At 39.8% G+C, this 20,737-nt stretch overlaps 1 protein-coding gene across 1 annotated transcript in view; it reads left to right on the top strand.

Moving 5' to 3' along the window:
* APBB1IP (amyloid beta precursor protein binding family B member 1 interacting protein) overlaps positions 1-20,737 on the top strand; it is a 65,119-nt gene that overhangs the window by 11,815 nt on the left and 32,567 nt on the right. Inside the window, exons 2-7 of the mRNA XM_066552008.1 lie at positions 2,714-2,785; positions 4,793-4,880; positions 6,656-6,954; positions 12,570-12,647; positions 15,528-15,687; positions 19,266-19,387. Of these exons, the coding sequence (XP_066408105.1) occupies positions 2,714-2,785; positions 4,793-4,880; positions 6,656-6,954; positions 12,570-12,647; positions 15,528-15,687; positions 19,266-19,387 (819 nt within the window). The remainder of the gene's footprint in view (positions 1-2,713; positions 2,786-4,792; positions 4,881-6,655; positions 6,955-12,569; positions 12,648-15,527; positions 15,688-19,265; positions 19,388-20,737) is intronic.

Genomic DNA, 20,737 nt, shown 5'->3' with positions numbered 1-20,737 from the left:
AATTGATTCTCCAAGTGCCAAGTGTGTAGGAAGCTACACAGTTGTTGATCCAAATAAATGAATTAAGATTCAGTAATCATATGCCACCAGCATAGAGCTGAGTCTACAAAACCAGGATGTTTTGTACAAGGCTCTGTGTGAGAAGTGTGACACAGACAGAGAGAGTGAGTGAGCCATCCAGTGTGGATGTGTCAGCTGGAAAGGAAGCAGATAAGATGACTTTAACTCTCCACTCACTCAGTCCTGTGTGATGTCTGTTCCTTGGGCAGAGCTGTACAATTTCCATGGCTGGGCTAGGATTGCCCTCAGCTCTGTCAACCACATCCTATTAAAATGTCTTTAAGAGTATTCACTTCCCAAATCTTTAAGTCTTTGATTTCTGGGATATGAGAGAAATTGAAAGTTGAAAATTCTGTCCTTGGTTGCCTGTGCTTTGTTTAGTTACATCACAATTCTCAAAAAACAGATACTGATTTTAGGGTTTAGTGACCTTTATAATTTATCCATTGATTATGACTCAAGATGCTCTAATTAAATGAAAAGCATAAGACTGAAGAACAGGAAACTTGCTGGTTTTCTTTTCTCACCACTCTTTATAGTTGTTAGAATTGTTCCTGTCCTCAGTTGATTGCTTTCTTGCATCAGCCTGGTTCTCATCTTGTAAGGTGCTGTGTTTGGTTGCCTTTGGCTGGCTACCAGGTGCTTACCAAGGTGCTCTATCACTTCCCCTCCTCAGCAGAACAGGGAGAGAAATTACAATGAAAAGCTCATGGATTGAGGTAAGAACAGGGAGATCACTTGCCAACTACCTTTGAGCAAAACAGGCTCAACATAGGGAAATTAAATTAATATATTGCCAGTTAATAAGATGGTAGGATCATGCAAAATAAGAAGAAAACTAATAAGATCTTCACCCCACCCTTCCCTTCTTCACAGGTTCAGCTTCACTCCCAACTCTTCTACCTCTTCCCACTCAAGTGGCACAAGGGGATGGGGAGTGGCCCAGGGGAATGGAGTTTGCAGTCAGTTCATAATGCTTTATCTCTGCTGCTCCTTCCTCTTACACTGCTCCAGCATGGGGACCCTCCCAAGGGAGACAGTCCTTCATGAACTTCTTCAACCTGGGACCTTCCCCCAGGCTGCAGTTCTTCAGCAGCAGTTCCAGCCTGGATCCTTCCCACAAGGTGGAGTCTTAGAGCAGCAGCCTGCTCTGGTGTGGGTCCTTCATGGGGTCACAGGTGCTACCAGAAAACCTGTGCTGTGTGGGCTTCTCTCCACAAGCTGCAGTTCCCCCCAGGAGCCTGCTTCAGTGTGGCACACCATGGTCCTCATCTTCATTCAGGGCATGTCCACCTGCTGTGGCAGGAGGACCTCCACAGGCTGCAGTGTGGATATCTGCTCTGGCATGGTCCCTCATGGACTGCAGGGGAACAACCTGCTTCACCATGGGCTTCACCATGGCCTGCCGGGGAATCTCTGCTCCAGCATCTGGAACATCTCTCCCTCCTTCAATACTGACCTTGGAGTCTGCAGGGTTAGGTCACTTATACTGTCCCACTGCTCTTTTACAGCTGCTCTGAAGCATTTTTTACCCTTTCCTAAGTGCCTTGTCACAGAGGTGCCACCAGCATTGCCAATGATCTCAGCTTTGGCCAGCACCAAGTCCATCTTAGAGCCAGCTTGAACTCCTGTCCCTGTCTGACACGGGGACAACTTCCTTCTCACAGAAGTCACCGCTGCAGCCATGCTCCCCATCCCCCAAACCTTGTCACAAAGTCCAATACAGCTGCACACAACCGCAGAGAACTGATAGGACTACTTACTTGTTTAAAGTTTGGCCCTAGTTTGAACCCTGGTTTTATGTGTTTAGTACCACAGTTCTCAGTCCTTTGCAGGCTTGAGCCTCTTCATAAAATGTTTCTAGTCCCTGTCTCTGGTAGCATTCCATGGCAGATACCCTTTTACACTGCTTCTTTCCCTGCAAAGGAACAGATTTATGAGGAGAAGGATTATTACAGAAGCTGTGCCTTCCCCATAGCTGAGCACCACTGGTGTGGGATCCTGTCCTAACACTGCCCTCTTGCAGCAAGTGCTGCCATCGATGGTCATGCAGCATGCACCCATTTTCCTTGTCTCAGTTCCTCACATCTCTTGAGATTAGGTAAGACTGCAGTTCTCTCAGTGCAGTAATAGTTGAAAGAAAAATGGAGAAATATTGAGCCAAAAAGCTGGTCACATACCTAACCATAACCTGATTTTGTACTAGATAACACCCAATAAATTCCTGTAGTATTAGTTATCTAAGCCAAAGAAAAAAGGCTTTCAAGATGAAACGTTCAGGAATTTCTCAACATCAAACTTTGTTTCCCTCTCTCCCTCTCACAGGCTGCATTTTTTCTATGTTTAAGATACAACCATAGTTTATTAGCAGGTGACTTTGTATGAAATGTAAATTATAAAAGGAGGTAGTTGGAACTTCGTATAAGCATAGATCTGAAGTGTGTGTTTTAGCATATACGGCATAAGGGTCCTGAACTGTTAGTAGATAATTCTAAGGTATAGATTCAGGGTTTTGCAAGTCATGAGCAATTGTTTTAAAGTTATTTGTGAGCACAATATAAAAGAGCATTGTGTATCTTCTGTTTTTGGCCATTACTGGCTTTGAAATGAACTGAAATGAACTTCTTGTTTGTGGTTTGTTTTTCTTTATCAGATGGAGCAAACCTGTGATGATATAGATGAAATGTTCAGCAATTTACTTGGGGAGATGGACATGCTCACTCAGGTAAATAATTATTTTTTTCCATCCAGATTAGAAAAGTAGCTATTATGTGTTAGAGAAAAGAGGGAACTGTTCTACATTTTTCATGCACTTCCACTCCAAATAAATGCAGTTACGTTATTGTGATAAACCTTCAACCAAATTTCTCTGCTTGAAAGTTAAAACAAGTGGCCCAAAGAATAAGGTAATATATCAGTACAGGGTAGGTTGTTAAAGAGATCTAACTGCTTGTAAAAGACATTTTCTGGAAAAAAAAAAAAAAAACCCAGCCCAGCAGTTTAAATTCCTCTGGATTTGATCCAAAGAAATTAAAGGATTCTGTGAAAGCAGGAAGAGTTTGAGTCTGAATTTTCAGGTATGAAAGTTTAGCATACATGGGTAAATGGGATGTAGCCTGATTGTCAAATGTGAACTTTGGAAATGAAATCAACATTTTGAATATATGTTTAAAGGATTCTTTAGATATGGCAAAATATTAAGCTGCAGTGAGGGTGGCATTCAAGAATTCATGGAGATTTTGTTCCCAATGCAGAATACACTCTTGAGAGTATAAAACAGCATGGGCCATTTTCTAAAGCTCTAATCATGAAATACTTCCTGCAAAAGCTGATGAAAGGAGAGTTTTTATTTCTAGGAAAAAAAATCTACAAAGGGAATACATTTGTTGTATTTTAATAAATGAATGATTGAAAACACTTAAGTTGTCATCTTGGATGTATGAGTTTGGTTACAGCTCCTGTTTGGAGGGGGTCTTTCTTCTTGGTGAATGCCAGTGCTTGACAAAATAAATACCAATAATTCTGAGGCACAGAATAGAAATTGTGTTTAAACTGGGTGAAAGCCAAGATTTCACATGGTGTTGTTAGCTGTCAAATCACAATACCTTGTCCCTTGGTAGCCTTTCTGCTCTTTAGGGCTTTTTTGTAGATGTGCATATTTATTTTATGTATTTATATATCTATGGAGGGATTTATGGTGATCTCATTTCATTATTATGCCTTCAAAAGAACAAAAGACTGCTTGTGATAAATTTTACCTCCTCAGACTGGACACAGCAGTGTTACAAGACCAGCGGTGCAGAGTGTAAGAGAGCGAGTCTCTTGTCTCTGAGCTCCCCGGCGCAGCACTGGGTGGGATGGGGTGTTCCTGAATTTGGGACAGGCTTCTCCTCCTCCCTAAAGTTCTGGCATCACATCTCACATCAGCATGGTGTGGGAGAAGCAGGCAGGGGTGTCTGAAAGCCTGAAGACTTTCAGTTAACTGAACTGGATCTGTTAATTCCCTCAGACTCTTAACCTTCAAAACAAGACTGTAGATAGTTTTTCACACTTTTTCACCAGTCTATCAGTTCCTAAAATAAGTGTAAATTATAGAAGCATGCAGAGATATAACAGGACTGAAAAAGAAATGAAAATTCAGAATTGGCTTTTTCTGCTGCAAACTAGGAGTTCTGTATTTACACAGGTTTGCAGTTTACATTGCAATAGCATGGGGTTTTGTTTGTTGTATTTAGGTTTTGGTTCTTTTCAACCAAGAGGACAAAGCAACAGCTAAGTTTCATTTATATTAGTAAATAAAGCACTCTGGAAAGAAAATAACACTGTGGCTCAAATGTGTACACAGCTAAACTCTTTCCACACCCCCCTTCAAAAAACCCAAGGAAGCTGAAAATCAGTCTGGCTTTGCCCACTGTCTCAATTAGAAACAGTCCAGTTCTCTGCTGTTCCCCACACCACGCCCAGGTGTTGCCTGACAGGAGTTGCTGCCATCAACATTGCACTGAGAAGCAGCAAATCCCTTGCCATGACTGTGAGACAGTGCTTGAACCCTTGTCCTGCCCCTAGTTAGTCTTCCTGTCCAACATAAAAAACCAGTGCATGCCATTCTGTTCTTGAAGAAGAATTTATTTCATTAGCTAAATTCTGGTAATTGGTTTTCAAATGTTAATGTATGTAATAGTAATTACCATTACAGTATCATCAGATATCTGTTTTTCTTCTACCTTAACAGAGTTTAGGAGTGGAGACTGTACCACCTCCATGCCCCAAAGTGTCCAACAATGAATATAGCTTTACAGTTGGTTTTAAAGATTTAAATGGTAAGTAGCTGAATGGACTCTTTCATGGCTTTTATACTTACTTAAAATACCTCACAGCAACAAACGAGAAGTAAACCTTTACATACCCTTGATCAAAAACCCCAAACCAAAGAACCCTGTTTTGCTGGAGAGGGAGGTATATTTTTGTGTCTCAATTTAGGAAACTTCAAAGGGAACAATTTTTTGGGCATATAAATAGAAGTTTAAATAGAAGTCAGTTTAAATAGAAATCAGACTTTTAAAAATGTCTGAGTGTAGAGGAAAACAAACTTGAGAAGTCTCCCAAATAATTTTCTGAAATGTAATGTTTTTAATGTAAGGATTTAACTTGGTGGAAGACAACGTTCCTCAGTGTGATGTCAAAGCTGCGTAAGCATTTCTGTGCAGTGGAAGTATCAGCTTCAGCTGCTTCCACTTTTCAGTGCTTATTCTCATTTTGGTTTGCACTGCCACTTTTGCATGTACAGCTGCTTGCTGAGGCTGTATGGCAAACCAAATGAGGGAATTTGTCTGAGTTTGAAGTAAAAACTCTTCCTTTGATTTTGTTTGTGATTGTGTTTTGGGTTTTCTTGGGGGTTTTTTTGACTGGGGGCTGGTTGTTTGCATTAACCTGAGTTGGTTTTCTCCCAGGATCAGTTCCTTGTTGGGCTTCCTAAAGACTCTATCATTAAAGTGGGTAGAACTATGTTAATAGAGAGGATCATAATCCAACTTTCCCACCGTAAAGAAAAACTTTTTAAATACTATATTGACATAACAGGGAGAGCAGAGTAAACTGAGATGGCCTAGTGACATGTTCACACTTTGTCTCATGAATTACTATTCTTTATTGGACTAGATTAGCATTTTTGAGTATCTAATTCAGTGCTCTCCATTTCTCTCAAAATCTCATTTAAAGGTTTTTCCAGTTATTTGTTTATTTATTTCTTAACTGGAATCTTTAAAGAGATTTAAACCGCTGACTCTGTTCAATCTTAAAGAATCCTTCTCTTCTAGAAAGCTTAAGCATCCTACAGGGTTTTACTCCACAGTATCTCTTTACACCATGGCTAGTTCAAACAGCCACAAATTTCATGTGGAGTTCTGGTATAGGATTTTATTTTCTACTCTGTCAGTAGAAATCAGAAAGAAAAAGTTACAATGTTTCTATCTGGTTTATTAGTCACTTTTAAAAGAGACTTTTTTGTTTGTTCCTTGCTTAAGGAGCCTCAAAAGCATGTGTCACAGATCACACAATTACTGCTGTGCTGCAGATGATACCATGCAGTTTCTTGTCTCTTAACATTCTTTGATTCTGCTTCATTTTAATTTTTGGGTTGTAGAATGGCAATAATATGTGGAGATATTCTTGATCTAGGCCTCAGTTACATGGTTTGTTGTGTGCTGTTCCAGAACTTGCTAAGCATTTATGTATGTGCTTACAGCGTGATGGGAGCTCATGGAATTTCTTGCATTCATATCACTAAGCATGTACCCAGTGACCTTGCTGGATCAGGGCCATATTTGTAACATCATAAGGGCCTGAGACTGTGCCACTGGAACTGAAGCTTCCTGTCCTGTTTAGTTTTTATTCCTAGAGTTCCTGGTACTCTGAACTTGTGTGACCAGATTAATGGCTGCTTCGAAAGCACGTTTGTTTCTTGAACCCATGTAAAATGTTGTTTCCTTTCCTATGACCCTGTAACCATGCCTTCTGCAATTTAATCTCTGCTGAACTGGAAACAGTGCTTTGCATTGCTCTCACTCTCTGACACATTTAGTGATTTTCTTTACAGAATCCCTAAATTCTCTAGAGGACCAAGACCTGGATGCTTTAATGGCTGACCTTGTAGCAGACCTTAATGATGTTGAACAGAAAACTTCACAAGCCCAGAAAGCTTCTTCTTGCAACCAGCAAAGCAGAGTCACTCAGCCTTCAACAGGCTTGAATAATGACATTTATTCTAAAGTAAGTCCCTATGTTACCATTACTGGACAGTCTGGGGATGATTTGCCCCCTCCACCTCCACCTCCAGACCCTGAACCGGAACTTCTGCCACCGCCGCCACCACCTCCTCCTGAGCCCCTTACTCAGGTAAGTCTGGGTCAAACCTTATTTTAAACATTCCCTAGTTCTTGTCATTTTGCAAGTGGTATTTGGCACTGGAATACCGGTGGATCTCCCAGGTAGATGCATCCTGGGAAGGTTCTGCAATGATGAAGCGTGCGTGAAATCAGGAGTGAAATTTATACTGTTGTGGCCTCAGCAGTTTCTGCCTGTTCTTTGACCTATTGCCCATTCCTTCATCTTTCTAGTCATTATTTTGATAGCCCAATGCAGGCATAATCATTGCAAATGGTTTATTGTAACAGAAATGTATCACTGAATTCTTTTAAGAAGCACTGATCAATTAATATTTTCTTATAGAGAGCTTGGTTTTGGCATCAGTGCAAAGCACGGCCAATGATCTCCACTTTGTGAAGATGTCATTATGTGTGTTCATTGCAGTCTGTGCTATTTGTACTGATGAGAAAATTCTGTGGATGCTTCTCAGCTCCATCCCTGGCCTAAGTGATTTGTTGCAATAGGAAAAGCAGTGCATTTGTGGAAAACTCAACATTTGCCGTAGATAGTTTTGCTAGGTGACCAGGTCCAGGGACAAGCTCAAGAGGTACCTCTCCTGGTCCTAACACGGAATTACTGCTCTTCTTGGTTTGCCTTTGAAAGGAAGTAATGAAGACTATCTGCAATGGGGGACGTATGCTCTTAGAAGGTGTCAAAGTTATCAGTAGGTAACTATTTATAGCTATTTATAGTTACAAATAGATAGTTAGATAAATAGTATATAAATAGATATAGTTATAAATAGAGCAACTGGTTTACCTGTATCTAAAATTTCAGATTTACCACAAGCTCCTTCATGTTAGTGTTTCTTGTGGAGCTGTTTTTACAACTGAAATAAAATGTGATATTTGTAGTATTTTTTTGACGTGGGGTTTCAGGGAGGCAGATAATGTGAGAATTCTGCCCTCTCACAGTCCTGTGAGAAGAGAAAGCATTAAAAGAGTGATGCAGCCCCCCAAAAAATGAATCTGAAATCTTGAAATACACAAATACATCTCTTTCTCAGTATATGTTCACAGTAATTATGACTGAGAGAAGGTGTTTACATTTAGGGAATGGAAATATTTTAGGGAACATGAAAAGTATCAGCTGGTTTTCCTTAAAACCGTGGTCAATTCATTGCTGTTTAAAAGCCCATGTGAACTGAATATGCATCACCTCAACATCACTGCTGCCCCTGTGTTTAGAATCATACAGCAGACATACTCAGCAAAAGGAACAGAAAATTGCATAGGAAAATTGGATATGTCTGATGACATAAAAAATGATTCACTAGATAAAGCTTGATTTGATGCATAGAACCTTTCAACGCTGTTTGAAGAATGAAACTCATAAACATGGGAGAAGCTTTGCCATTTCTGCGTCTCAAAGATAATAGTTCACTTCCTGTCTTAAAGGAATATCAGCATTTGCAGAATACCAGCTAAACAGCTTCAAAAGCTGAAGTATTTTATATAACTAGTATGACTGATATAGAAGAGATGCTATCAAGATGAGTTTTATCCATTTCCTTCAAAAATTTCCCATCTTGATTTAGACTCGTGGTCTTTAAGGAAGTACCAAACTTCTAAGTAGCCTGGTTTGTCAGCTGACAGGTGTGGTCTGGAAGGGTGGGTAGTTAGGTGGGCTGAGACTGGCCATTCAAGGGCTAGTAAGTTGACATTTGCTGGCTGGTAGCAAGTGGGATCAGCACTGGGGTTTATATTGTTTAATGGTTTTGTCTGTGATCTGAGTGATGACATAAAAGCCCACCTGCAGCTGTGCTAAGGATGCTTTTAATTAAGGACACTGAATATCAGGATCAGTGGCAGACCTTCAATGCAAGGGGACTTAAAACATGAAGACTGAGCCAGCAAAATATTCAGAAACCCAGCAAGGTACAGGGTCCCACACCTGGGGTGTAATAACCATTTGTACAGTTTGGGAAAGGACAGGCTGAGCAGCAGCCCTGCTGAAAAGGAGATCCTGCTGGATACCACAGTGGATAAGAACCTTGAGTGAAAGGTCATCTCAGTGGAGGAGACTGGCCTCTGTTGGGAGGAGTATGACCAGCAAACTAAGGAGTTATTGTTCCTTTCTCTTGGCACTGGTAGTCCCACTGCTGGCATACTGCACTCTGTTCTAGACCTGTAGATTCTGGAGAGTGTCCATCAGAGAGCTGGTGAAATGGCCAGAGGCCATCAGGCAGTGATCAGGGGCCAGCAAGGACAGGCTGAGGGTGCTGTGCTTGTCTAGTCTGACAGAGGAGGATGGGGAGTGATCTAATGACAGCCTAAACATACCTGAAGGATAGATGCAAAGCTGGTGCAGCCAAATTCTTCCATGGTAGTGTTAGGTCATCAGTGTGGAAGGGGCAACAACTACTTATTGTAGCTTTGTAGTTTCAGAGGGGATGTTAGGAAAATTTATTCCACTTCAGATGCTGATGAAGCCCTGGAACAGGTGATCAAGAGAGATCCCAGATTCCCTTTCTTTGGAGGTTTTCCAAGCTTTGCTAGGCAAAATCATGACTGACCTGATCTAATGTTGGTGGCCATCCTGCTTTGGGCAGGAGCCTGACTATGGACCCTCAGGCCTCTCTTCCAGGCAGCATTTTTATTGATGCTGGAATCTAAAGCTCACTGAAATCAGCCATGATGAATTTCTTTCCGTTGAATGTTGCACTGAGATAATTCTTTATTAACTGACATTGTGCATTACCTGAGAGTCAAGCAAGATTTTAGAGTGGGAAGAGTATACACTTGCTAAACACAACTGGAATTCGATATGAAAAATATGTAGCCACAAGTCACTTCTCCCTCAGCTGAACTGTTCCTCTGAGACTGATCTCTAATGATACTCTGGTCTCTTTCCAGATTTGGGGAGTGTCAGAGAAGGATAGGAACAAGTTGTAGAAGTATTTCTAAGGAATATAACAGCAGTATTTTATTTCCTCATTAAGGCATTGGTTTGGCTTTTTCCTGCAGCCTGTGCCCCATTTTATGATACAGGTTGTATTCAAATACTAATGGCATACTCACTGTGGCTTACTGCCCACAAAATTGCCCACAGGGCTATTACACAGACTGCAGTGTGAATGATGGAGGTAAGAACCATTTAAAATTAATATGGAAAGAATCAATTTCAAATTAATATTCATTGTCTTGATTAGTATTTGTTTTGACATGACATTTCGGCTCAGTAAAATGAAATTCAGCTGTAAGTGGAATGTATTTTGCATCATCAAAAACCACGTTCCTGTTAGCCAGATTCTTGATAAGTGATTCTTGAGCCAATCAAGGCTGAAGTTGTGTTTAACACTTCTGGTTATCCACAGTCAAATAAGAACAGTGTCAGTAGCTCCCAGTGCAGCCATGATATTAAGCTCCTATTTTCTAACCTTTAGATGTGCCAAAATAAAGAAGTACAGCCTTTCTTTCAGGGAAGCATCGAGCTGTCTCATAAGTTTCCATCAACTCTGACATTTCTTTTTAAAACTGCCCTTAAGCTAAATAAGGGCAGTTCTTATTTTCATTTGCTATTGACATGATGACTTTATGTGCTTCTGTTTAAAGAGCCAGAAAACGTGGTGGTGATCCTGTAGCAGGAAAACAAATCCTGTAGCTTGTCAAAGCATTTCCGTAACACTGCTAAAATTTTGCATCTGATAGTTTATTTCCTTTTTCTGCATTAAGTCAAAGCTTATGAAACCAGAAAGGCTGTCAGGTGAGAGCTCTGTTACACAAATTATACAATGTGAGAACTCTGTTCAACACATGCAGATGAAGCCTGAATTATATCTGCCTAAAATTTTCATCAGCAAGCCTGCCCACACCACACTCAACCACTTTGGTTAAGATGCTTTTCCTGCTTGCTTCATACAAGTGGTAAGGGGAGGGTCAGAGTGTGAGATGCTGTGTGCTTTTCCCTCTGTACAACCATCAGCCTCACTGCAGCAGCCACCTTTGTGCAACTGCTTGTGTTCAACTACAGAGGCTTTTTTTGGATTCTCTAAGTTAAGCACTGCTGAGCTATAGCAATGCAAATTTCCACACCTGCAGAGAAAAGAAAATGAGATATTTTTAACTGATTGCATGGTATTTATAGTGGAGAATTTGATAACAGGAAACATGCTTGAAGCAGTGAGAAAACAAAAGATGTTTAGTTCAGCAGGAGGGATGACAGTCGGGAGTACTTTAGCTACTGTTGAACATGCCCCACAACTTGGGATGAATAAGATAACCTTCTTTCTCTTTCTTTGCTATGATTTTATGATATCTCAGTAACAGGGAAGTGATGGCAATGCTTAGTTAGGCTTAGTTTCCTGCAAGTGCATCTTCCATGAGTTGCAGTAAGTTCTCTTGGTGCAAAGACCACTAAAAATTAGGACTTTAGTGTAGCAAATGGAGGCTGAAAGTAACAGAAATCTTGTGTGGAAGCAGAACAGGAACTTTCTCCCACAGTCCTTGACTGGAAGTTGGTAGCCTGTGAGTAGTATAGCACAAAATCCTACCCCTTTTAGACAAAGGAAACTGTAAAAGTAAGAGAGCAACAGGGACAGCAAAAATCAGCAGAGAGGCAAAAAAGCAAATACAAGACAGTCTTCAGTAGAGGCAACAGGGATGTTAAGTTGGAAAGAAACTGAACCCTCCAGTAGTACTGGAGGAGTCCAAGGCAGCCCCAGGAACCACATTCACTTGCTGTCCAAAATGTGCTTTTCCAACTCCAAATGTGACTGGAGGAGAGTTCTGGAGGAGAGATGGCATAAAGGAACAGTCCCAATCTGTGCAGCAGTCACAGAGGCAACACCAGGCAGCTAGTACTACATTTGGTACATGTAGCTAAAATTCCTAGCACCTGGGGATCCAGAGTCTTCTTGGATCACAAATGTCATTGATATTAAGAAAGAGGGATGATACTCATAGAGCTGCTTTGTAAAAGGAGAGCTGGGTGATACTGAAATTTTTGGGATTCTTATTGTGGAATGAACTTGTGTGCTCTGTGTCTGTGTTAATATGAATAGGTCCATTCTTAGAATAAAACCCGACTAATGGAGGTGTTCCTCTCAGTAGGTATCTGTGCAGTAAGAGATCATATGTGGCAAGTCAAAGAATTCAAGTAAATTAATGTACTGAACACAGAGTATCAAATTATAAGTGGTGCAATTGCAAGCCAAAATTTCAGTAAAATCCTACAAACTCTAGTTCTCGTAACTTGATTCTCATTAGGGTTTCTTCCAAGCAGCTGCATCCACAATGCTATTTTACTGGGGCTAGATCTTCCTTAACCTTCTCTTTTGTATCAGCTATATGTACAGAAACATAGAAGAGTCCAGTTTTCAGGCATTCTTGTAGCATTTGAGGAACATTGAGATCATGTAAGAACTATATCGCTGAGCAGCAGCAGGGAGCATTGGACTTGTAAATCAAAGCTTTGTCTGAAGGATATTAGGTCAAGGAATGATGGAAATTATCTGTGTGTATGAAAGTTGCTGTGACAAGCCTTATCTTCAGGATGTAAATAACAAGAAACAACCCTTTTCAAGTAAATGTAAATTGCTGAGATTACTTAACAAGAAGTATACTAAATATCTTGTGTCTTTTCAGGAAGAACTAGAAGCAAAGGCTAAAGCTGACAAAATTAAACTTGCACTGGAGAAATTGAAGGAAGCCAAAGTTAAAAAGGTGAGCCATAAAATAGTAAATGCTACTATAAGAGCTACCACCTAAATATCTGTTAACATTCTTCTTAATAATAAATTTCTTACTAAAATGACTAGGCTTTTCCATATTTTATCTGTTAAGATACTCTGTGGAGTCTAGTCATCCACCTCAAGAGAAGTCTGGGTGAATGCTACTGCCAAGGGACTTAATTTTTACAGGACTTGGAAAGCTTTGCATCTTCTTTTTTTCAGTGTTGGGGCAAAACCCACTGTTCTGATAAGTTGCTTTAGAGAAAGCAGAGTGTGCATGAAAATGTTGTGCTGATTCCAGGAGTATTAAACTTTTCTTTATAGTGGATACAGTGGATTTAGCTAATCCCTATTAAATTGATGAGGGTCTTCTTGCTAAATCTTTTCACAGAAGTGTAGTAATGTACAAGCATAATAGAAATTATTTTAGACCAACAAATTAGAAGCTGCAGGTGTTCAGTAACTCTGAGTAATGGATGTGAACTAAAAGCAGTCATAACCTTTCAGTCTGCTCAAAGAAGACGGGGGGTGTTGGAGCCTGCAGAGCTTCCAGGAAGAATGGAAGTTTCCAATAAATTTGGGAATGTCCAGTCTTGAGGTGGTTCCCACAGAACACTTTACCTTCATGTACAAATGCTCCTTCTGAGAGAATGTCTTGGGAGGATTTCACCGATGTTGACTTTGTAAAGCTCTGTAACTAAAGTTATGACTGCTCACTGGTCACCCTCTTTTCCTTGTAATGTTAGCAATTCTCCTTTGGAAGACTTTGTCTTCCCAACTTCTTTCCCCCCTCAGAATATTTGTAACCATACAGTAGAAGTAAGGTTCAATCTTGTGACTATGTCACTATAATGGAATTACTGTGTCATTTTTGAATTCTAAATTGCCTAAATATTGTCAAGAAAGCTGGTTTTCTCTCTTTTATTAAAAGCAGAGGGCAGAGGGCAGGGATGATGGTGAAATGCAAGCTCACAGCCTTGGACTTCAGGAGAGAAGACTCTGGCTTCTTCAAAGATCTTGGAAGAGTCCCATGTGGAACTTCCTGATGGAAGAAGGGATCAAGAAAGCTGGTTAATATTTTAGGATCACCTCCTTCAAACTCAAGAGAGTTCCATCCCAGTGGAAGATGATCAGAAAGTATTGTGAAGCTGATCAGGAGCATCTCCTGTGAGGAGAGGCTGAGATTGCCGAGGGCAGAGAGGGGTCTGTGTGGTGCTTGTCTATCTCTAGAAAAACCTCAAGAGAGGGTGCAAAGAGAATGGAGCTGGGCTCTCCTCAGTGCTGTCCAGTGATGGGGCCAGAGGCAACAGGCACAAACTGAAACACAGGAGGCTCTGAACACCAAGAAACTCTTCTTCCCTGTGGGGGTGGGTGAGCCTGGCACAGGTTTCCCAGGCAGGTTGTTATCTCCTCCCCGGAGATGGTAGCAAACCATCAGACAGGGTCCTGGCCGTGGGTCTCCAGGTGGCCCAGGCAATGATGGACTGATGGACCACCAGAGGTGCCTTCCAGTCTCAGCTGTTGGGTGATTCTGTGAAGATGGAAGCTGCATGCATGTTTCTGAGCAGTCAGTTATAACCAGACATAAATCCCCTTTTCCTTAAGCATGTTAGATTATGCATGTAAAACACCTCTTTTTTCTGTTTAATCTGCACTACGGCTCAGATGCTTATTTTACAGAAGATTCTTACAAGGATTGGAATCAAAACAAGTTCATGGCTTTTGTTACATTTGTTTCTGCTTTTCAGAGATAGTGTAGATTTTCTCTTGGGGATCATAACTCTGCTTCTACATGATCTTTTACACAGAATGTCTCTACAGAACCAAAGCTTTTTTGCACACATTTTAAAATAAAGAGCTATTTAAACAAAAATATGGTAAGTCCTCCCAAATCACCAGCAATGTACAGACCTTATAGAGAATTATTGTACTGTTTTCAGTACTAATGGAGCATTTTAAGTACTTTCTTATAATGTACTTCCAGTTCTTTATCACGTTTTAGGTACTTCAGCATTTTTTTGCATTGTTCCTCTCTGAAGAAAGTTCACTGTGTTTCTTGTTTAACAAATACTTGACCATATAAAGAAGTAATGAGTGTCTTAGGTTAATTTGGTCAGTTAGTAACTCATGAGGGGAAGAGGAGGGGATCTTTTCTCTGTGGTGGCCAGTGAAAGAACCCAAGGGAATGGCCTGGGACAGGCCCTCCAGGAAAGTGTTCACAGCACCAGGCCTGACAGAGTTCAAAAAGCATTTGGTTCAAGAGGCTCTTGGGCACATGGAGCAATGCTCTTGGGCTTGTCCTGTGCAGGGCCAGAGTTGGACTCAATGATCCTGATGGGTCCCTTCCAACTCAGCATATTCTGTGAACTCATCTGTTTTCTTATTGATGACATGATTGATTGGACTATGGCCCATCTTAGTACAATCCAGTTCCAGGTTATTTTGTTGACATGGCAAGATTCTTCCATTCTTTTTCTGCTTAAAACTAAATTTTCCACATTTGTTGCTTGCATTAAGGACACTCTGTCCTTTTGCACTTGGTTTCCCTATTAAGCATTTTCCTTAATTGCACATCTAGTAGATTTAGAGAAGAGATTAACTTCTGCTTTTTCTTCATAGCAATTTCACCTTTCCTGAAATCATGCATAGGACAAGGCTTAATTTTATTTTTAGAGAAAAGATCTTTATTTTTGGGAAAATTATAATGTGAAAATTTTGGAGCTGTTTTATTCTCTCAGCTTGCTGTGGGACAGGATGCCTTTGAATCAGTAATAACCTTCAGCCTTTATCTTTCTTATCTGTGTTAGCAGATTCAGAGTAGTCCTTTTGCTGCTTCTGAAATTAACTGCCTGTTCTGTGACTTTGTTCTCAGCTTGTTATCAAGGTGCACATGAATGATAACAGCACCAAGTCCCTAATGGTGGATGAGCGCCAGGTGGCACGGGATGTTCTGGACAATCTCTTTGAGAAAACCCACTGTGACTGCAACGTTGACTGGTGTCTGTATGAGATGTACCCTGAGCTGCAGATTGGTGAGTGGTGTAGTCACATAGCAAATAGATAGAGGGCTGGTAATCTTAAAAGATCAGGTAAGTGTTGGTAATCATGAAGAGATACTAACATTTCTCCTGCCCATGTGTCCCCCAATGTTGGAACATCACAGACTCTAAGCTGAGGGATGCTGGAGGAATATGTTTGGTGTATTTGTGCTGTAGAAATGAGTCCATTCAGCTGTGCTGGGACCTGCAGAAGGTTCCTTGGTTTTCACCATTTCCATTATTTTATTTTACACAAAATGAAGGAGCCATGTGAATTTCAAGGTGATGACAAACCCAAACACACCAGTACTCAAATACACTTTTTGAAGAGAGGATGGAGTGCTGTCAGCAGGCATGTATTACATACTGGCTAAACAAATGTCATTAAACAAGACTCTGTGAGAAGTGTTTCAGTCATTTCTAATGCTCTTCATTTGTGGTAATTGTTTTTTCAAGTGTAGCTGTGTACAGGGCACTGCTCTGTGATGGGGCTGCAGCTCTGCTGATGGTAAGTTATGACTGCTGGAGTAATTAACCTGGCCTCCAGGTACTAGGAAACAGCTGTGCAAAACTTAGGAATTGTTCTGTGCAACATAATAAGTCTTGTTTGAAAAAGGCTTCAAGGTTTCTTTCATTAAGAACACAGTATTCCCTAATTGTGAAATATTTACAATCTTTTTATTTGCCAGCCTGAAAAGGTATTGACATCAAAAGGAGAAGAAAAATTGCCACTATCTTTCAGAGTCACATTTGACCTAGAGAAATGGGAAGGTGTCAAACAGCCTTTAATATTCTCAGTTCAGTCTCCCAGCAGAGATGGGAAAATTCTCAAATAAAGTCAAAAATCAATATTGCACTTTAAAAGAGCCCCAGGTGTAGTCATTCTGCTAAATTAAACAATAGAAATTAAAAAATAACTGGAAAAAAGCCTGACTGGTCATGAGCAAGGAGATGCTCATCTGCTTGCAAGAGTGGTGCAGAAATTTACTGCCAAACTATTCTTGCTACTTGATTAAGATAATGGTGCTGCATTCTTTTGTAGCTGCTTATCTTTACTAAGAAAAACTGGAAATGTCATTTGACCCTAGAAATCTGACAAAACTCACTGAATAATTTTGGAGTGTTTTCCTGTCTTAGAAAGTTGCTCCCTTTTTGTCCAGTATGACTTGGACGAACATGTCTGAGTATTAGGATGACATCACAAAAAGATTGTTTTCTGAATCTCCATAGTCATTAAAACAAATGTACTTGTGTTTCTGCATAATCTGGATAGATATTTGAATTTCCCATGGTGCAATTAAAACTGAAGGTATCAAGGAGATTGTTTGCTACAAACATAGGGGTAAATGGTTGGAATTTTTATGTGAAAATTAGTTGTGCTACTTTAGTCCCAGCTAATGCTAGGTGATTTTGGTTAGTGTTAGGGTATTGGTATAGTAAGGAATTACTCTCATAATGAATAAAAATTATTTTAAAAGCCAGGACAGAAGAAAAATACTAAAGGAAGTAAACTTGTATCTTGTTCAAGAAAAAAGGAAAAATCTATTAATTCCTGATGCAGTGATCTATTACCAGGTCCAGATCTGATGAGGATGGAGCCTTTTTGTTTGCAGAAGGCAGTTTCAATATGAATGGGGTGGTACATGTTCTTTCTTCTGCTTCCAATGCACAGCAACATGCAGTTAATTTTGTTCAAAATCAGAACAATGTGAGCCATTCTTTATTTTCATCAGTATACTTCTTGGCTCCTCTAGATAGCTTTATTACTATCAGCACAAAGACAGAACTTTTCTGCTCTTCATCTTTCTGCCTGCTTTCCACATTAGTATTAAAGAGAATAAAATTATGTTTACTTTAAGGAGCAAATCTGAGCAAATAATTCTTGCTGAACTGAAGGTCCAAGCTACTTCTGTATCACAAGATCCTTTACAGGTTGTCTTACATATGTGGTTATTTTGAAAGATTATCATTGTAAATAAAATAAACTACAGTTTAAAATTAAATACATGTTAAATATCACAAATAATCTCAGTAGTGAGATGGCGATGTAACACTGGGCTGTAGGTGCACCAGAATCTATTGCAATAAAGACTATTGCAGTCTTATAATAGGCATCCAGATTTGACTTTTTTTAGGTAAATTAATTATTAAAAAGACCCCCCTGAGGATGATAAAGTCACATTTTTCATACAAGAAAATCCTGGTGCAGCAAATGAACAAACAAAAATATATGTGGCAAAAATTAGTGTAACTGTCTGAGAATTATTTCATGCCTGTCTTGAAGTATAAGGTACTGGTCACCCTTCAAACCATTACTGGGGTTTTATATAGTGCTTCCTATTTCCAGTGCATTGCAGAAGTACCAGTTGCTAAATGAGGAGTGTTATGTTGTTGGTGTTAAACGTTACTGGGTACATGTGAATGGGTCTTGAAGCTAATCTCATTCTGTGAATTTAATTAATTCACAAGATAGAGGTTGGATGGGATGTGTTAAACCCTTGTCAAAAGTAACAAGTGTTAAAGAAAGCCTACAAAACGTTTGTTTTGTTACTTCCTCTGATGCTAGGCCAGTCTAGGCCATTGAAAGATGTGATCACCAGGAATGGGAGTATGGCTGTTCCCAGGAAACTGCCAAAATTCTACTGAAAATTGGAGCTGGGTGAATTCCCTATCTCAGTACTGAATTTGTAGAAAAGTACAGGTTGGGACACTCCAAAATTACCTGTCAAGTTATGCTGAATTCCTTTTACTTTAAAAGGAGTTTTATGTTGAGCAATTTATATATTTTATCTAAATAAAACTGAAGTGGTTTTAGAGTTAACTCAGTTAATCTCAGCACACCCTGTGGCTTTCCTGGGTGGAGGAGTGGAGTTCAAAGCAGATCAGGAGGGGACAGAGCTGAAATTAGGTCTCCAACATCCCTGGTAAGGTTAACTACAGAGATACTGGGTGAACCAATATATCTTGACATTAGTTCTATCTTTGTATTTTTTCTACTTCGCTATTTCTGGTTTTAAATACAGTTGCTTAAAACCAAACATTTTCTTTTCAGTGCATAGAATTCTTCCTGCTGACAAAAAGCAAATCTTCATTGTAAAGAAGTAAAGTAAAAAGACAAATAAATTAAGTCTTTTCTTTTTTTAATTCATTAGCCAAAGTTTATCTATATCACTTCTTCCATCCCCCAGTCTGCAGTACTGCAAGCCTTAATAAACCCCAAAATCAATCAAAAGCAGAAAGCCATGAAATACATGGGTGTAACTGTCTGTTCCTGGTGGGCCACTGCTTCCATCCCTTGCAGTCTTCAAGCAGCAGCACAGAGATTCAGGAGGAATCCAGGAGCATGGCACAGCTACATAAAGTGTCTTCTGCAGCTGCTTTGCCCTTCCATGGGACACATGTGGTGTGTGACAGGTTCTGCTCCCATCCGTGCAGTGGAAAAGAGTGCTGGACTGTCCAGCCCTGAGTGAGGGAACATCAGATAATGATTACATTCTTACACAGGAATTTCTGCAGCCTCAGGAGAGGGCAGAAACAGTTTGAATGTCTTACATTATCTTCTCTCTCTCCAGAAAGGTTTTTTGAAGACCATGAAAATGTTGTTGAAGTGTTATCAGACTGGACTCGAGACACTGAGAATAAGATTCTGTTTTTGGAAAAAAGTCAAAAATATGCTTTATTTAAAAATCCCCAGGTAAGCTAACATGGTATTTGGATAAGAGTCTAAACTAAGGTCATTTAGTCTGCATGTTGCCTATTACATTAATGATTTCTTTCAGCTCTGTCAGTTCAGAGAAAGCAAAACTTATATTTTCAACCAAAAAACCCACCAGAATTTTAAATGCAAGGATTTGAAAATCAGAGTTTTCTGATTTTTTTTTTCTGATACTTTTTTAGAGTCCTGTCTGTAGAGGCAAAAACTGAAGCATGAAGTTCACCTCTGTAGTACAAGCCACTGCTTAGGTACAGCTCTTAGAACAGTGTGAAATGGCACAGCTTTAAAAACCTTTGGTTTTACTACAGCTTCTACAATATTTCTGCTGATGAATATAAATTGAAGGCCTTGAAGGCCCAGTTTTTGCCAGTTGTACATAAAACTTCATAAAGGGTATACTGAATGCTACAGAAGATTTACTGGATTTTGTTTATACTGAGAAGAATTGGGTTATCAGTAACTTGTGCACTTTAACTTTGTAAAGGAGGGTCTGCACACTGCATTGCATCAAATTATTCAGATAGGTATATACACAAATTGTTGTGTTATGTGGTCAAAGCTGTATGTGCAAACATCCTGGAACATGCAGTTGCTGGATTCTGGGACAGAATCCCCATGTCAGCTGACTGTTAGCTCACTGAGCATCTGGTTTGTTCCTAAGGCCAGCAAGAGATAAATAAGCAATTCAGCATTGCTGGAAAAAAAAGAGTCAAATATGTAATTTGGCAGCAAATCTCACCAAGCTGCTCATTAGGAAATTGGTTTTTTTAATAGAATGAGCCTGTATTTCAAATAAAATCTATGGAAAAGAAGTTTCCTTCATTGATATTAGTATCCACAATCAGGAAAAGGAAACTTATCCTGCAGTGTACATGGATTAATGTTGATTTTTAATATAAAACAGCAAAACCAGGTTTGGAAATACAATATGGTAGCTCAAAGTGTCCTCCTTTCTAGAGCACATAAACTTACCCAGCAGCAGAGGTTCAACTCCACCTTTGATTCATACACAGTAGTGTTTTTTTGGGTAAGTGGTTTTTTACTTCCTCAAACAGGAAGTAAAACTTTGATGAATATTCTGCTGTGAGCAATACTGCATTTCGGTTGCAATGAAATTTAGCAATAAACGTGACCTAAACCAGAACCAAACAAAAGTGTAGGTCTGTCCTTGTGTGTCAGCTGGATCTGGACAAGTCTGCAGTCATTGAGCTTTAGCCCCTCTGTGTAAGCTCTAAAATGAACAGTCTGAGCAAACTGGATCAGTTGTGGCTATCATACTCTTGAAATATTTTGCCAGTAATAAATTCTGACCATCTGTCAGGCGTGGTA

The sequence above is a fragment of the Molothrus aeneus genome, chromosome 1 (assembly GCF_037042795.1).
Source record: "Molothrus aeneus isolate 106 chromosome 1, BPBGC_Maene_1.0, whole genome shotgun sequence".
In the NCBI taxonomy this organism is placed as follows: domain Eukaryota; kingdom Metazoa; phylum Chordata; class Aves; order Passeriformes; family Icteridae; genus Molothrus; species Molothrus aeneus.
The sequence above is the reverse complement of the archived record's forward strand: the minus strand, read 5'-3'. Positions and strand labels throughout refer to the sequence as shown.